At 42.2% G+C, this 18675-nt stretch overlaps 1 protein-coding gene across 4 annotated transcripts in view; it reads left to right on the top strand.

Annotated features, from left to right (window-relative positions):
• Nucleotides 1–18675, top strand: part of TNIK (TRAF2 and NCK interacting kinase) — a 407791-nt gene that overhangs the window by 322199 nt on the left and 66917 nt on the right. For all 4 annotated transcript variants that reach the window (XM_036850972.1, XM_036850970.1, XM_036850971.1 and 1 more), the window contains exons 13-15: nt 9354–9464; nt 10311–10397; nt 11461–11649. In XM_036850972.1, coding sequence (XP_036706867.1) covers nt 9354–9464; nt 10311–10397; nt 11461–11649 — 387 coding nt within the window. The remainder of the gene's footprint in view (nt 1–9353; nt 9465–10310; nt 10398–11460; nt 11650–18675) is intronic.

The raw sequence follows: 18675 nt of genomic DNA, 5'->3' as shown, positions 1-18675 counted from the left end.
GACAGGGAATGCTGCCTTCCCACCCACAGGCCACACTCCCAGGCCCTCAGCCGGAAGAAACACCGTGAACAAGAATAACTCTCCCATTTCAGGGCCTGGAGTGTTAATTCGTCGGCACTGCTGAGAAGCGGCCTTTAGTTCACTTAATCATTAACTGTAGGCATCCTAATGAGTCCTGCGAGTGGCGTCCGCTGGTCGGGGGCAGAGCAGCTCTTTCTTCCTGGGTGCTGTTAGCAGCGGCACCAAGATTGAACGCTTACTAGCTGGGTTTTTTTTTTTTTTTTTTTTTAATAACATCTTTATTGGAGTATAATTGCTTTACGATGGTGTGTTAGTTTCTGCTTTATAACAAAGTGAATCAGCTATACATATACATATATCCCCATATCTCCTCCCTATCCCACCCCTCTAGGTGGTCACAAAGCACCAAGCTGATCTCCCTGTGCTAGCTGGGCTTTTGCTCTGTTATTTCAGTAACTGAGCAGAGATTATGAAACAGATGGGAGCCAGGCTGGCAAAGTGGATGCTCACTTTCCGGGGCAGGGCCTGCCCACGGCCTCTGGCGAGGTCCGCGTCGGGCACGCGTGTAATTCACACACGTGCTTCAAGAGGTCGTGTGGTTTGCATGGATGTATGGAACCCTGCTTCCCAGTGGATCCCAGAAAGGTTCCCTGTTCTAACTTACCTGCCATGCTTGCAGGAGTCTGGTTGTGTCCACTTGGTCACCTGGGTCCTGTGATGGGAGGGGCTTCCTGCCCAGGTGAGGAGGTTGGGCTGAAATTCCTGTACTGCAGCCTAAAATGCTACTGATATTTGAAATCCTTTTGCTCAGACCCCTTTCTACACTTCCAAGGAATGGGAAGGATAGGCCAGTATTTTATATTTATAGCATTTCATACTGGAAGAAAAAAAAAAACAAAAAACCCAGCATTAGGCAGTTTCTGGCCCTGGGTGTATCTAGGGCAGCTTAGGTGGATGACAGGGGTTGTTTTTAAGTGACAGTGAGGAATGGGCATTACAACTGCCTTCAGTTGTCCAGGGTCTTCATGGAATCTCTTTTATTACATCCAGTCTGCATCTCTTATGTTACACCATCATTATTCTTAGCTGTTCCCAACCATAGAACTATGACAACAAAATAGTTTCACAGAAAATACTATTTCGCATGACATTTAAATCAAATTGTTTTCATTTCACTCTTGTTTTCTTCAGTCAATGAGCGGTTTCATGGAATCATAGAGGTTGAGGAACATAAGAGACCTCAAAAGTGGTCTAAGCCAGTTCTTCTCTCAAAGCAAGAATCCCTTTGACAATACTCCTCAGTCATTTAACCTGTTTAACATATTATCTCTGCTTATACTCTTAGAGGCTTGAGGCAGCCTATTCTATTTTTGAACAACTCCTACTGTTAGAAAATGTATCCTGTTATTGATTCACGTCCTTGTGCTATCCCTGCATTAATACAAATTATACCAAACAAAACTAAAATGCCTTCCACCTAAGCCCCAGAAATGGTTGAAGACAACGATAGTGTTCTTGCCCAAATGTCACCAGTTCCTGCAACCTTGCTATATATGACGTAATTTAGCATCTTCACCATCATCCCAGATGTGCGGGAGTGGTCCTCTCTGTAGACATTGTATTAATAAACTGGTTTATAATGGGCTTGTTTTCATAGGACTCAATGTGAAAATCTCATATTAAGTCTTCATGACGATGGCAGAAGGAATTTGAGAGTTACATCTGCACTTGACTTTTACACTAACCTACAGAGTCATAGGTGCTCAGGATGTCCATTGGGCCATCTTGCTCCTCTATATGATACCCAGGAAAACCAGCCATTCTCCCCAGGGAAACTGCAGCTCAGAAGTAAGCTCATAAATAATCACACTGACTAGCATCCAAAGAAGAGACAGGACCAGAATTCTTCATGAAGCCTCCTCGCAGCTCAGCCTGTTTAGAACTTTCTTTCCACATGCTACCTGCATAAAGACTAGCTTGGCTCACATGTACTCAGACAGTGCTTAGCCTTGGGGCTGCCTAGTGATCAAGAGTTGGCTAGGGAGCTCAAAAGAAGAGTCTCATTTAAGCTGTTAATTTTCCAGGAAAGCTCTGAACGGGTGGGTTGGATGGTTTATCTTTAATAGTGTAAAGTACGTGTAAAAAGAAAAGAATGAGGTATATCTAGCTGGTCTAGTTTTCTCAGTGGTTCTCTGATTACTGTTTCTGTGAGGAAAAGACAGGTAACAAAGTGAAGGTAGAGGGGAAAATGGCCACTTGAAAAAGCATTAATAAAACATTCTTCACTTTGTATATATACACGTCTCAGCCATAGATGTCTTTCAAATCCATAGAGGCAGCATGGCAAGAGCCAGATGCAGAGTATCATTCTGGCTTTGCACTTACCAACCCAGTGAAGTTGGGCAAGATATTGGCCTGTGTGTGCCTCGGTTTCCTTATCTGTCAAGTGGGGATAATGATGGCAGTGCATGCCTAAAGGGTTGTGATAAGAACTAAATGAGTTACTGTGAGCGAAGGGCTTAGGACAGTGCCTGGCATCATAGGAGGCACTACCCAACTGTTTGTTCTTATCATGAATAATTATTATTCATTTTTGTGATTCTGATTACTTTGTAGTGAATTCAGAGGTGCCAGACTGCTTCACCATCATTCTCATTCTCGTCCTCCCTATAAAAAAAGGCTTGGAATCCCAGTGTTAGTTGCAAGGAATCATGCCCTTGCCCTGCAGTGGGTGGTGTGCAATGGTCTTTCCAAAGCTGAAACTTTCACAGATGTTAAAATGAGCAAATGGGGTACCCAGAAGCTTGAATGCCTCTTGTCACAAGTATAGCTCCTGCAAAGCTTATACAGAACAGTCCTATTTAAGTGAGGGGGCATGTGTGCTGTGCGGTCGATTCGAGAGACCATGCTGGGGCCTTTCATTTCGAATGTCTTTGAACAGAGAGAGCCCCTGTGTCAAGGGGAAGGTTTGAGGTACTTCCCAAGGAGCCTGGCTTGATCCTGCACTGGCTGCTGTGCTGTCCTCTGGAGGCCCGCTCTGATCTTCCACAGTCAGTGGGGTCTCCTCTCACCACTTCCAGGTGGTCACCCAGGATAAAGAGAAGCAGAGCTCTCCAAGAGCACGCCAGAATTCTGCTTCACTTCCCTTCTCATTCTGAATTGTCAGTCGATTTTTGCTTTGCGATGTAGCATATTCTTGCTTAGACTCTTAGAATGAACAGACTTGTAAGATCACCTTATCTTCCCCCTCATTGAAGGTTTGGGTTAAGGTGACTCATTCAAGGTCATACAACATTCACTCATTCATTAAACAAGTATTTATTGAGACTGTGTGGTATGGTCTGCAGTGTTTGTATCAGTGGCAGAGCAGGACTGGAATCTAGTCTTACTATTTCTGATCCAGTGTTCTGTCCCTCAGGTCCTGTGGCCTCTCATACCTACTCCCCTCCCCCAGTGATATGTCACTTTGCAGCTGTGGGATATTAATTCTCAAATGTGAATGTTACCTTTGAGTCTGTATAATAGGAAACACAATGTGTGTAAAAGATAGAAGGGCCCAAAACCTTTACACAAAGGCAACTAGCCTTGTTTTCCCCCAAATCTATCAGAATGTTGTAAGAGTCAAACTCAAGTTCAACCTGAGCAGTCAGCAGGTAGAAAAAAGCAGCAGAGTGTCCTATCTGGATTGGATGCCTCTCCAATTGATAGAATACTCTGCCAGGCACTGGGGACTCGGGGGATAGTAGGGCACAGCCTGCTCCACCATTTTCCAGCCGTGTGACATGGAACAGTACACTTCTCTGAGCTTCAATTTGCTTATCTGTAAAATGGGAATGATAGCAATAAACTTCAGAGTCACATTGTGGAATTTAATGAACTGAAGCATGTAAATCACCCAGCCCAGCAAATACCTGGCGCACATAGACAGTGCCTGTTAGGATGATTTGTATTCCTTCCATGATTTCCCTCAACTTGTTATGTGGCCACTGACAAGGAATTGAACCTTCCTGAAAGTCTTTAAATGAGGGAAATAAAGAAAATGACATTTGCATCACCCAACAGGGCTAATGTGAGGCTCCAATTAGAATAATATAGAATGAAATACTTCTTTTGGTAAAAAAAAGAAAAAGAAAATCAGAAAAACAAAAAAAGAACACCATACACGCAGATTACAACCCTGTGCTTTTTCCAAAGATCCTGTATCCTTAGAATGATGGGTGAGCTGTACTTAGCCATATTTGCTCTGGTCCATGGCACAGAGTTTTAGATTAGATAGGAGATTGGGCTACGCTTCCCTATAGGTCCCAGCCAGTTCTAGACATGTTACTGTAGTTCAGTTTAACCACTTCTCCAACGAGAGGGTGTGGTAGCATCAGAGCAAATTGATCCCCACTTCTGGGAAAATGACATTAACCACATGCTCAGGTGACAGACACAGAGGTGGCATCTTCATGAGTTTAAAGAACCAAATGACAAGTCTACAGTTTCTCGATTATCTCCGTTTTGATCTTCCCAGGGGAGATTTTGAAGTTTCAAAAGACATGGAGGGCCAAGCTATTGTTTGCCTGTGTATACCCTTCTTTATGACTTTTTTTCATTCCAAAAAGATGCTTTAAGGTGGCTTACAAAGATTAATGCAGAAACTAAAAATAAAATAAACAAGAAAAATAAAGTAGAAAGGAACAATAAAGTTGAAGAGAAAAGCAAGGTGAAGCCAGGGTAGGGTCAGTTCATAGAACGCCTGTACAATGTGGTGTCTGGGTGCCAGAGGTGGGCCCCCGTCTGACTCTGAAAGTCTTAACAGCTAAGGAAAGAGACAGACTTGAATGGGTCAAGATTCATGTTGTCCGGATAAGAGTAGACCCATTGCTCAAGCAAGCTTTCCGAGATCAGTGAAAACCCGTGCACTCGCCTGGGAGTGGTTGAATAGTGCTAGGAATAACGTCTGAGTTATTTATATGAATAAACTCAGCACTTCTTAGCTTTTTTCCACTCTTCTCATAATACTGTAAAATGCAATTCATATTCTAACAGGTCATCAGAGTCACTTCTACGAGGCCAGAGCACCCTGGTGCAGTACACACCTTTCTACTGGTTAAACTTAATCCAAAAAGAACATTTAAAGGAATCAAAGGAAAGAAAGAGCAACTCCATGGCCTTTGTGATGAACACCCATGTGTATTATTTCTCACAACTTTAATGCAATTTGAATAGTTAAGGGCTAAGATAATATGCTCTTGAAGAGCTGAAGGGGATAGGATTATTTCCTCCATTAAAATGAACATACTTGAAAGTACAGCCGCACAGCCTTCACCTGGCCGTGGCCTGAGGGGAGCACCCACTGGGGAAGACAAAAACTGTCCTAAAAGAATCATTCTTTAGGAACACCAGTAGAAGGCAAAGGGACAAAAAGACCCCTATGATCTACTCCCTAGATCAAGGCAACAATGATTTTAGCCTGGAAAAGTTTCAGAGTAGGTATTATCAGTCCTTCCCAACCAGAAAAAAAATTAAGAAACTTGTAAGAACCTATTGAATGTCTAGTTTTATGTGCTGTAATTTTTGGAGATGGCTCCAAGAAGATGTGGATGAAAATGTACTTCTAGGCAGTTCAGTATATTTGGGGCGGTGGGGTGGGGAGTTCCTGCTGAGAGTTTAGAGTAGTTGGTTTAAGCTATTCTTTTGTGACAGAACCACTGTCATCTTTATGCATAACTCAGTGACATTTAGAAATTTTTTTTGAAACTTCTTTCGGTAATTATTTGTGAGTTTTATCTTATTTTATTTATTTATTTATGCATTTATTTTTTTGGCCGCTCTGCGCAGCATGTGGGATCTTAGTTCCCCGACCAGGGATCGAACCCGTGCCCCCTGCGTTGGAAGCTTGGAGTCCTAACCACTGGACTGCCAGGGAAGTCCCTAGAAAAATTTTTATTTCTTCCCTTTTCTACTCCGTCCAGCTTAGACTCCTATTCCCTTATTTTCTTTTCCTGCCTTTCTCTAAGATGGAAAATAAATCCCATGCCAGTGCCAATCGTGGGTGGCTCTCTTTTTAGAAAAACATTCCAAGCCTTGTCTATGCTCAGCATAAAAGAATATTCTGGGCCGGGAGGGCGTCAAAGGGTGAAGGGGTGGTCTGAGGTTCTGCGAGCCTTTCTCCTCTTCTCTTGCTGCCCCATCTGTAGTATATAAAACAACAAACATCAGTGCTATCAGGCTCTTTATGGGATATAGTGGGAGGTAAAAACCAGAGTAGAGCAGAGACCCTGCCCACGATCTAGATTGCAGAGTAGATGAGACATTTCAAATAACCATAACATAAGGCATGGTGTGCTATAAGCACTGATAGGAAGGGAAAGCACCCCTCCAAAAAAAAAGTTAGGATGGTACTGAATTGTCTGCTTTTGCCGCAAGTTTCTTATTCGGTTCAATTGAACAAAATCTCTGCACCTGCCAGGTGCCAGGCCCCCCGTGAGGGGCTGGTGGGTCCAGTGGGGGTCAAGCGCAGGCCTTGCTCTCAGATTGCTACTTCTAGCAAGAGTCATCAAAGCTTTGTAAAGGTGTCTGCTTGAGGCCAGGGACTTGGTCTTTCTCTGACATGTTTTGATATGTCCCCTCAAACAGTCCCACAGCCAGGAGGAGAGAGAGCAAAGAATTTTCCTGGAAAGGTGATTAACATTGAGGCACAGCAGCTAGAAACTGGCAAGGTGCCTTCCGCAAGGTTGGGGAAGTGATTTATTTTTCCAGCCTCACCACAGGAACCAAGGCCCTGGCAGATGCCACCATGCCTTAGCAGCAGCTGATCCAGATGAGATCATTATTAATTATTAGTCACTTTAGAGTGTCTTTTTCAGAAACTACAGAGTTCTTAGGAAGCCCAGACTCTCCTGAGTTGCAATCAATACTATGTACACCTTGCACAGGGACCTGAGTGGCCTGTAATTATAAAACAGTATTGATTCCTGGAAAGGGGGTTGAAAATGTACAAATCCTTCACATAAAAATCAGCTAAATCTTCAAAAGGCTTGACTATATTTTTTCCTCAAGAAAGAGACTGATGGTGGGAGTAAAAAACTTGAAATGTTAGCTAAATTAGGGCTGTTTCCTGCCAGGAGCCAGATCTGTACACATAATTATTTTATTCTCTGTGCTGGCATTGATTCCCTTTGGTTGAGTGTTGGAAATATCTCTGTTTTGGGTCTGTAATCCAAATTATTCAGTCAGTTCCTATGATGATGTTTTCTACTCGCATCTTCCTGTATTATTTTTCTGTAAAACAAATAATCACATGTCTGGAACTTGACTCATCCCTGCCCCCCAGCACACCCCTCATTCCCATCCCTGAACTTGTATATCACACCACCTGCCATGCTCCTGGGCCAGAAACTTCACTCACCACTCACCCTCACACACCCCATAGTCACCAAATTCTGCCCGTTTTATTTTTGGCCTAATTCTAATTTCTGCTTCTAAGTTGGCGTCCACTACAGTCCTGTTGGAATGACTGGAAATCCGGACAGTTTTTAGTTTTTCTTCCTTTTGGCTGCGTCTCAGCAGCAATTACGAACATGGATTCTCCAGCTGCCTTTGCTTAGCGCATGGGTGCCCTGTCATTTTCTGTCTGGATCCGTAGAACGGCCTCACATTGCATCTTCAGCTTCTAATCCTGCCCTTCCCGTGGCGGGTAGGAGCCCCCTTGAAAATGCAGGTTTGGTCATGGCGTTTGGTGGCATATAGTCTTCCAGCGGCTCCCCATTGCCTACAATCTAAGATGCACAAACAATTCTTGATCTGGAAGTGACAGAAATTGAGTTTCAAAAGATGCACTTTATCTCCCAAGCCTCAGAGACTGTTGGAAGAGAGCAGGTCTAGAGGATTGCAGGCACCAGCCACATCAGGAAGGCCACCTCATTCGTGGGCTTCTTTGACACTTTGACTATCTGTGGTTGGTTTAGCTGGGCTTGGGACAGAGAGTTTTTGTCCTAGAAAGCTGTTTCCCAGGTTTTATAGAGCTAACTTCTCAGTGAGATACAGTCACAATCCATTTTATTTTGGATACCTCCTGCTTCCTCAGCAAGGCAGTGAAGTGCTGTTGAGACTGTTACAGGGGAATGGACCCTCTGATCAGCCCCTCCAAACCTTGTATTTGAGGGAGAAGAAATCCTAATGCCAGTACGGGGCTCCAACACAAAGGGCCTGCAATATTTCTCAAAAGAGGCACTCCTGGCCTGTGGTACGGGGAAACACTTTGTAACGTATGAGTGTCCCACACATGCCAAATGCTCCAAGGATTGGGGAACGGTACCATCCCCACCTAGGAAACCTTGGCTCCTGTCACGACTCCTAAGATGTTCTCCTTACTGAGAATATAATGAAGAACTGGGTTAATTATGATCTGTCACTCCTGTTGCCTCTTCATCTTCTGTATTGATTGAGTTCAGACTGGAGTCACATTGCCTGTGTTTGAAATCAAGCTCCACCACTTAACTGAGTATGACCTTGAATGTGGGCATGACCTCGGACAACTACTTAATCTCTCTGTGCCTCTGTTTTCTCATTTAAAATAGGAGATAGTAGTATTAATAATATCTACCTGAAAAGATTTTTGTGCAGGTGAAATAGGATAAAGCATGAAAGGTGCTTGCCGTGACGTCCACTTTCAGAGGCATAATGATCGTATGAGATGATGATGTCTCCTGAGCTTAACATCGTACTTGAGTGACAAGAAGTTGAAATCGACACTTTAAAGTGACTGCCCCAGAAAAGAAAGGCAGCAGGGTCTATCAGAAAGTCGAGTGACCAGGTGGGAGTCAGGAGATTCTGTTTTGCCCACAGTCACAGTTACTGTGTAGCCTTGAACATGTCACTTCCCTTCTCCGGTGCTTGCTTGCTTGATCTATGATACATTTGCCCTACGTGGTGTCAAAAGGACTGAATGGCACGAGCACTGCGAATGTGCTTTAAAGCCTGTAGCATCTCACAAACAGTTTGATGGTATATAATAAGTAACTGATTGTACATCGGTGTTCTCCCTACCCCTGATTTGAAAACCCTCCTCAGCCAACTGGGAGGACGCATTGAATGGGAACTTCTTGGGAGACGCATAAACCCGGGGAGCCCACCTTGCGTGGTAGACACTGAATTGCTCTCTAGCAGCCCATCCTGGCCAATGCGTCCCCCCGATGGCACAGGCGAGGAGCCCTCAGGCAGGCAGGCAGGCGGGCATCTCGTGAAGAGCTCGCATCCCCGGTCCTGCAGCTCTCCCTGCCGGCTTCCCGACACCCTTCGCCGCTGCGCGTTCCCTTCATGGCTGTCTGCTTGTCGCCCCACAGCAACAAAGGCGAGAGAAGGAGCTGCGCAAGCAGCAGGAGAGGGAGCAGCGGCGGCACTACGAAGAGCAGATGCGCCGGGAGGAGGAGAGGAGACGCGCGGAGCACGAGCAGGTACCGCGGCAGCCCCGCCGACGGCCCCGCGCGGACGGCAGCACCAGCCGCCTCTGGGCTGTGGGTCGCCTTCTCTTAGGTCTGCTCAGGTTTAAGCAGGTTTTTACTCTTTCGCAAGCAACTATTCTCACCTATTCAAGAAGTCAAACGCACAACCTTGGCAAAGGCCACTCGTTCAACCTGGCTTCCTCCCCAGGCCGAAGTCCCCCGACGCACCTGGATCTCGTGATTTTCCCAACCCTGGGCATCTACTCTGAAAGTAGCACTGAAGCGTGATAAGCAAGCCAAGTGCTCCTCTTTCATCGCTTCAGAAGAGCTTTTCTACTCAGGCAACTCTGGTCTCCGTGACTTGGAGCCGTCGATGCAGGCCCCTTTCTCTCTTTGTTAGAATCACATTCTGACAGTGCAGTGAAACTGCAAGATGGTTCCATTACAGAGGCAGTGCATGATGGCATTCAGCCATTATTTTACCCCTGCTGCTTGCACAGGAGCCTCTGAACTTTATAGCGTTGTTAATTTCAGGTAGCCCCTAAAGAGGGAACCTGTCATGAAAAGTTTTGAAATATAGCTCGGTTCTCCAAACCAAAGAGTAACAGCAAAGCACTGAGCCATCTCAATCCGCTGCAGTTGCAGGTAGAGGGCTTGTGCTTTTGACTGCATTGAAACGCTTTTGCTTCGGTGCGGGGTACCTTTCCTGTTTAGTGAGGAGGTGTCTGGGTATTTTTTCCCCTCCTTCCTTCCACACTTCACTTGGCAGTTCTTGTCACCTTTGAAATTACCGGTTCTTTTTCTCTCTCTCTTTCTCTCGTTGTGTTCCTCTGAATTCTCTGCCACCTACCTCTCCAGGAGTACATCAGGCGACAGTTAGAGGAAGAGCAGAGACAGTTAGAGATCTTGCAGCAGCAGCTACTGCATGAACAAGCTCTACTTCTGGTAATGGGAAAGCCAAGCCAGCTGACCTGCTCTGTGTTCATCGCGTGTGTGTGTGTGTGTGTGTGTGTGTGTGGTCTCCTCTAACATGCCAGTCAGGAAGGAGGGGATCCTCCAAGCCTCAAGGACCTGGAAAATCTCCTAAAACTTAATTCGTTTCCTGACCCAGTGTGCTGAGTCAATATGTTTAATATACTTGTTATGCATTCTTTATTAACTCCAGCTATTTGTGAAACTTTAACATGAATCCAGCCTTATTATAAGTTCAGACTGTTTTTGAGACCCACTGTGTTTATTGCAGAGTAATGTTTGAGGTCATTTGCAACATGCTGGAACACAATCACAGCAAAGTGCCCCTCTTCCATAAGAACCCACTCAGCTCTGTAGTCATATTTCATTTGCAGACTATTAGTTTTGCCCTTACGATGGGAACATTTTGTGTTCCCTGCTCAGGAGGCCTCCACTTGAAGTACTTTTTATTATTATTATTGCACTGCTCTCCAAATGAGCTTCTTGGTGTATCTTTTTTTTTAACTGAACTTTTTATTCAGTGGCATTGTGATATTTTTTTAGCCTGTACATGGTTTTTGCTGATGGTTTCGTTGGTCCAAGTTTTGTTAAACAAAAGATGATTTAGGCAGTATCTTTAGGTACTTATTTCGTTTTGTACTTAATTGTACATGTTTGAATGATATAATTACTAAACCAGGAAGTGGACGGTTCCTTATAGGGGTTGTGTGCTGACCATCCAAATGTCCTCATTATTGCCACTTTCTTGGTTACAATTCATCAAGGGCAAGTCACTTTGCAAAGGGTGGTATTCTGTAGGGGTTGCCACTAAAACAATAGTGTTTTCATTAAATGCCACATTCTGTGCAGACGCTAACCCAAGGCTGTAGTTTATCTCTATGGCACATCCTGATGTCCTCTTGTGGTTCTGTTGGTATTAAGGTCCTTTGTTATTTATCATCTCTTTTGGTTCCATTGCATGCTTCACTGGTACTGGCCAATGGTTTCCGTATGGTGATTTAGCCTTTTCTTTGTTCTCCTTTCCTGATCTGGACAGGAATATAAGCGCAAACAGTTGGAAGAACAGAGACAAGCAGAAAGACTACAGAGACAGCTAAAGCAAGAGAGAGACTACTTGGTTTCCCTTCAGCATCAGCGGCAGGAGCAGAGGCCTGTGGAGAAGAAGCCACTGTACCATTACAAAGAAGGGATGAGTCCTAGTGAGAAACCAGCGTGGGCCAAGGAGGTAAGTCAGCAAGCAAGTACAGCCTGTACCTGTGCTGTATTGGGGAAATTGGCCATAATGAGTTTCTCCAGTAGAAATAGAGAGTTAAACTAGTGCTACAAAGTTGGAAAATAATTCATTATGAGACACACATGCTTTGCTTTGGGAAGAACTGTAACATTATTTCTCTACCTTAATCCATTTGTTCTTCTTTTTGTAAGTAACAACAGGAAGTAGAAAATCCTTTTCCTTATTGGAATCTAATTGAGTTTGTGGCAGGAGGATTTTTAGTGACTTTTGCATGGAAGAATATGACTTAAAACTTAAGGAATTCTAGGTAGGATCATTTCCTATCCATACCTAGACCCTAAAAGTGATCATTAGTATTATCACTAACATTCCATGTTCTGTGGTAACAGTGAACACACAATTGGACCCAGACTTGTGATTGTCGTTCACTTACCGGGTCAGAGGTCATTTATATTTCTTTTGCAAATACTTTCAAAGTAATGGTCCTTCATTTGCTCAACTACTAGACTAAGAAAGAATTTTCAGGAACTTGACTCTGTGATGAGCTATTTAAAAATCTCATTAAAAATTATTTGAATAGTAGGGAAAAAAAGGGTGGTAACCAAATGAGTAAGGCAAACAAACAAAATAATAACTCTCGCCAAGATCAGCAACCCTTCTAGGAAGTCGCTGTGTCATCTCATATGCCTGACACCCTGGTTTTCAGTTCTGTCATTAATGTGGCAACTAATGATTTCCTTTATTTTCTTGTGAGCAAAGCTAGTCATTTGAAAGGGTGATTTATATTACTCTGCATTTTCTTCTAGTATCTTCAGATATTTATAGCTAGAGCTTATTTCAAGTTATCTAGACTACAATATTACCAGAACCCGATTTCTTATGTAAGATCCTATTTGTATAATTTTTAATTTTCTGCTCTATCTTACATATGTATAGAAAATGCTTGAAATTATGTTGTCCTAATGTTAATAATGGCTGTTTATTGGAAGTAGAAACTATAGAGTTTTTTCTTTAAACTCTTTAATACTTTTATGTATTATGTTTTATGTGTTTATGTTTAAATCCTTTATAATGATTTTATACTATTTTTACAAAATTAATAACTTTTAAAACTTAAAAACTAAATCTGTAGAGAAAAGTCATTCAGTGTCAAGAACGTTTTTGATCACTTTCCCTTAGAGTCTATGAGTGCGATTTGTATTTACCTATGTCTGTAACAACTGCCTCTTTCTCCCAGGTCAGTAACTCAATTTTGTGATCCTACTCCTGGGTACAGCACCAACCCCTTAATAACCCACCTGTTCTTCCAGCTAAGCACAATCACTATGCTGTTAAACAGCAGCTGATGTGGTTCCTGGCTAGCAGAGATGTGTCACCTTCCTCCACTGCTAAACCATTCTTTAACCACATCAAGCTGAAACCCTCAGCTAAGCCAGACTCACAGCTCATGATCATGGCAGGTATTGAGAGGCTGAAAAACTAGCCTCTCCTAAGCTAATGCCAGTAGCACCTGCAGAAATTAATGATTCCAGATCAAGACCCCTGTTTGAGCATCACTCATGGAAGAAAGATGGACCAGCTTATCCTATTAGACTTGGTCTTGAAGAGCAACTGAAGCCGCAGAGAGCCTCAAGGACCACAGTGAGATCAACAAAGCCATCTCGCTCCCAAAGATGTAGCCCAACTCGAAAGTCAGGACTTAAGGTCATTTGTGTGTCCTCTCCCAGCATCTCCAAAGTGATGAGCCCCCAGTTGTCCATTACAGCAAGTAAGGAGGGCCTTAGAGACTCATGTGTACCTCGGGGCAGGAGGGGCATGAATTCATGCATCCATACAAGTACCTCGATTCCTCTAAGAAGTGCTGCATCACTAAATGACCTCTCTTTGATGCATGACCACCTGACCTTCAGTGTTCCCAGCCCCAAGCATGAGTTTAGGAAAGGAACACCAACAGATCCCATTGGAGAAGACCATGATGCCTTGCAAAGCATACCAGAATTTCTTCTGTCCCTTGTGCAGCTCCCTCATGCACGAATGTACCAGAAAAGGGGGGGAAACATAAAGCAGTTTCCACTTCCTTCTTTCCACCTCTACCCAGCATGTTTTGATTTGAACTTAAACATTTTGACTTCATTATTTTCTAATTACTATTTGTCCTTATTATTAAATTTCCTGGCCTGTCCTCTCTCTTCAGAACTAATTCACAGTTCCCAAGCTTTCAGAAGCCATGCCGTTCCTGGGGGCAAATCTTTGCAGATATCATCAGGGCAGTCTTGTAGACCTCCTAATTCCCCTGTGCTTCTCGGCCAGGCTCCTAGCAGTAAAGGAAACATAGCCAGTGGGAGTGCAGACAGCATGACTGTGTCATCAAGCACACCCGATGTGAGGTTCCTGGGCCATCCTAGGTCTGGGCCACCTCTGGTGGGTGACGTCTTCCAAGGTCCTTGGCTTCCTGACAGCTGGAGTTCTTCCTTTGGGCTTCATGGACTTTTAGACATGTGGGAACATTCTTTTAGGATTTTAGACTTAGTCCTATCCTCCTGGGTGTGTTTAACATAATCCAGCTTCCAACTAACCACCTATCTATTCATGAAACAGTTCCCAAGTCTTAGAGTGGGTATTCATATTTTAGAAGAAAGATGAAACATTTAGATGATAGAATGAGTGACAGTGCTAAATTGGGAATTGGAGCAACTGGTATACAAATAAGTACAAATAATTGTCTGCTTTAGTTTAATTCATCATTTTTTAACACCCACTTCTTAAAATGGGAATAAAAATGAGTGTGAAAATCCTTATTTTCCTGATCTCTCAATGCTTCTAATCAACAATGTATGAACTTTTCTTCTAGAGCTTTATTTACAGGTTTCTTTTCTTATAGTAGGAGGTAGGTGGGGTTGAAAGTAGCCAGACAGTGAAATACATTTCAAGACTTTAGATATGGACAGAATTTCTAGCTCAGCAGTATCTTAATTATCAACCAATAAAAAGAACCTGGGTTCTTTTTTTGGAAGTAGAATAAAAGGTACCATTTTCTTTTTCAAAGGCATCCTCTGCGAGGATATAAATTTGAAAATATCCCCACCAGGGTTGGGTAGGCAGCAGCTATACCATGGTCTCCTGTGGTAGAGGGTCTGGGCTTTTTTGCTCCATATGCTGATGAAGACATCACCTGGCCATCTTCCACCCACAGCAGCCTCTTCTGTAATCTGCTCCCATAATTGTTTTCTAACTCAGCTCTAAACCTTCTCATCAGGGTGGCTTTTCCTTCTTTGATTACTTTTCCATCCACTTACTTTTCCTTATTTCCAATCGACCTTTTTTTTCATTAGCAGTGTAATATTGTTATAATGTTTCATCCTCCGTGTTTTTGTTGCTTCATTTTGTAAAACATAAATCATCACATTTCTCATTTCCTTTCTTATTAATCTGTCGGATGTAGTAAGAACAAATGAAAATACTTGGTTATTGGCAAATCTTGAGCTCTTCTCTCTCTCCTTTTACTGAGTATTCTAGTTGTCCTAAATGTTACATTGACTTTGATTTTCAGATTTCAGCCAGAAAGGAACATTAATGTCTCCATTAAAAGGAGGAGTGGGGGGCATTCTCACCCCTTTCAAATTCTCTGCCGTTTCTAGATTGGAATGGAAGTCAGATTTGTTTTGTGAAAACATCAATATGATATTCTGTTAAACATCAGCAAAATTTGAAGGTTTTTTTTCCCCACTGGCACTTTTTGAAAGATGGATATTCCTTTTCTTATAATGCCCTTTCTTTATAATGGTACAGATTCCTGTTTCTTATAATGGCATGTGATTGTCTCGGCCTGGCAATAATTATTTTTTTATTTTCACCAGCACACAGCAGTGACAGAATGCTCTGTCTACATGAGTGTTGCATGAGATGGTATTTTAATTTTTTTTTAACACTTCATCTTGTTCTTTCTCTCTGATGCATGCCAGTCATCTGGCCATGGTTTTATTTGGCAAATGATGGGCCAAGATGTCTCTTTATATCCCATCAGCCCATTGGACTTTGAAATCCTTGTACATAAGAACTCTTCTCCACTTATTTTCTCTGCTCTACACTGATGGTTTTTTCTTTTTATATATGAGGTCCCATATTACTATTTAGAGAGTTTATGGCTTTTTTCCCATCTTTCCTCAGTTTCTACTTATCTCTCTTAAGATTTAGCATGAGAGAGACCTGACAGGAAATAGGAAAGAGCTTGTTTGAGTTCAAGCTCTTCCACTTATGGTCTTTGTGACCTGGAAGTCTCATAGGCTTCCTGAGGTGCAGCCTCCCCATCTGCACTTCCTGTCTCAAGATTGGGAGGATCCTGGGCAACCATGTATGTGAATGTGCCATTGAAACTGTAGGCGCTGTACAAATGCAAATGAAATACACGATTCAACATATTTCTATTTTGCTCCCAAGGCCATTGTTGCCCACAAGGAATAAGTGTTTTGCCTCTCTTGTTTCTGGTTGGGATTTCACATGAGCAGTTCACATGCATCTCCCATCTCTTCCACTTACCTCTCCCCAGTGATAGATACACACCTTTTTAATTTCCCATCTCAGCTTGCCAAAGATTTGCCTCATTACTTTTAAGTTATGTGCTCCATTCACATGAGGATCTGTACTTTTCTGTGCAATCATTGGTTAGGAGTAGTTCTTGGAAAAGTAGTCCAGGCCCTTATCTTTAGACAAGATTACGTTTTAAGCATTCCCTATGAATGAGAGCCTCCGCTGTCCTCAAAGATGCCCTAGAGAAGGGATAGCAGCAGTCTTACTCAGCAACCATCTGCCCATGTGGTTTTGCCAAAAGACAGCGTGACTCAACTCTTGATGTGCCCAGTGAGTGCAGGGTCAGAGTACCTAACGAGGACTTAAAAATCATTGGACTTCTTTCTCTTCCTCCAGCATTGCCAGTAAACACAAAAATCAAATTGTTCTGTCCAGTTGGGGAAAAAATATTCCCATACGATTGTGTTCAATTCACCACATATTAGCTGTTGAGGCGGGCCTTCTAAGAGCTTCGTAAACCCCACAGGCCCTACAGTCATATAGAGTATTATTAAAATGCACCCATATGACATAGTAAATATATTCTGTTGTCAACATTTTAAAAATTACTTCTACAATTTTGTTTTGAAATTCTCTCTCAGCAGCTATCATTCATTATTGCTAAGTGAGACATTGGAAGCTATAAATTGTTTTCAAATGTATAAAACAATTTAAAAGTTGACATTGGTATAATGTTTACACTTATACATGTTTCAATGTATTTTTATTTATTTTGAAATTTTTTCACATCCTGTAATTAACATGTTTCTTTTCAGGTCATCTGTATTCATGCAACTTTTATGTATCTCAGAGGCCTTAGACATCACTCTTTTAGTACCCAGTGAATAACACAGTCCTGCCTGGAGCAGAATTTTATTTCTGAGACCACAGTTATTTTTTCTTTCTCCCCGTAATGCTGTAATAAATAGTATAGCATTTCTGTGGAGGTTATCCAAACCTCTCCAAAGTTATTTTAGTTTTGATGTTAAAATGATCCTTTTAATAAGAAAAAAACCTGATTCTATAGTAAAATTGATCAGTCTCTCCTAATGTTGTTCTCTGTATTTATTGATAATCCCGCCAAGTGTGAAATCCTTTGTTATAAATGTCCTGTTGTTATGGTCTAGCACCTTGACACTGTTTATCTGATGCTACTAGAACACTCTTTTTTGGTGGTACTTAAGATATTTTACAACTTCTTGGCAACAGGAGGTTGGAGCAAAGGCTCAGCTAATAGATTTTTTTTTTTTAGTATCATGAAAGGCAGACTGAAACATATCTTGATTGTAAGCCAGTTTTTAATCACAATACATTCTTAATCTGGGGGAAAACACCTTTTTTGTCTCACTCACTGTTCAGTCAGTAGACATAAGATGTGATGAATCAGGAGACAGGCCTTTGCCCAGTAGCAAAATAAGCAGAAGGGCCAGCTTCCCCTCTGTCCATTTGAAACTGTTATTTGGATGTTTAATTTGATATATTTGCTCCAATACCCTGTGGTGCAAATGCAATAGACAGCATCATCTTCCTAAAGACTTCAGGACAAGATTTTCTTGAGACAAAGTAGCCTGATGCCTCATTGTTACACCTGTCACATAGATTTTCAAATTTCTTTGGACAAACTCCAACCCAGGAAATTTCACCACATTGGACTTATCCTGAAATAATCTGCTGAGTATAGCAATAGATTATTCACACCATATATTTTATGATGGCACAAACTGAAACATAGTAATGGTAGGATTTAGTATTACACTAACTTAGAGAAGGCATAGGAAATGTTACTAGAGGTACATTAGTGATAGCTACACGTGACTAATCAAACCCATTAACTGCCTGTGAAAATTAGCACCCCACTTTGTGCCCCATTCATTTCTAACAACAGCTTTAGGGCCCGTGTGGCCCACGGTCCTATTAGAGACAAAGGTGCTGCCTTTACTGGAGCCTTGTTACTGGCAGTTGCCAAAAAAATTCTTTATCTCAAATATAATTTCTTTGTTCAAGACGGAGTCTTGAGGGACAGACTTTTAGACTGTTATTTTTAATGTGCTGTTTCTGAATGTGGGTTTAAAACAGTCTGAGGATATTTTACAGCTAAGAAAACAATAATAGCAAGTACTCTTCACTCCCTTATAATATTTGGTTCCTAAATATCAGGTAATAAGTGGCTGTAGTTTGGATAGTCAGGTATTTATCTGAAAATGAGTCCAAACCTCTTGGATTCCTGACCTCAGACAGCAATGGTTTGGATGGTGAGAGTTCAGATAGTGAGGGGTACTTATACATGTGATTTATCTATTTAATGATCTTCCCTGGAAATAAGAAAATGGTTGATATTTGACTAATTCCAGTCGTCTGGAAATAGTCACCTTCTTTTCAAAGAGTCTAGTATTTGGAAAAGCAATACATTGCATGCCTTGGTCTCAGTTTATCTGTGGTTGTCTTTGCAGG

The sequence above is a fragment of the Balaenoptera musculus genome, chromosome 4 (assembly GCF_009873245.2).
Source record: "Balaenoptera musculus isolate JJ_BM4_2016_0621 chromosome 4, mBalMus1.pri.v3, whole genome shotgun sequence".
In the NCBI taxonomy this organism is placed as follows: Eukaryota; Metazoa; Chordata; class Mammalia; order Artiodactyla; family Balaenopteridae; genus Balaenoptera; species Balaenoptera musculus.
This window is presented reverse-complemented; position numbering and strand designations above follow the sequence as displayed.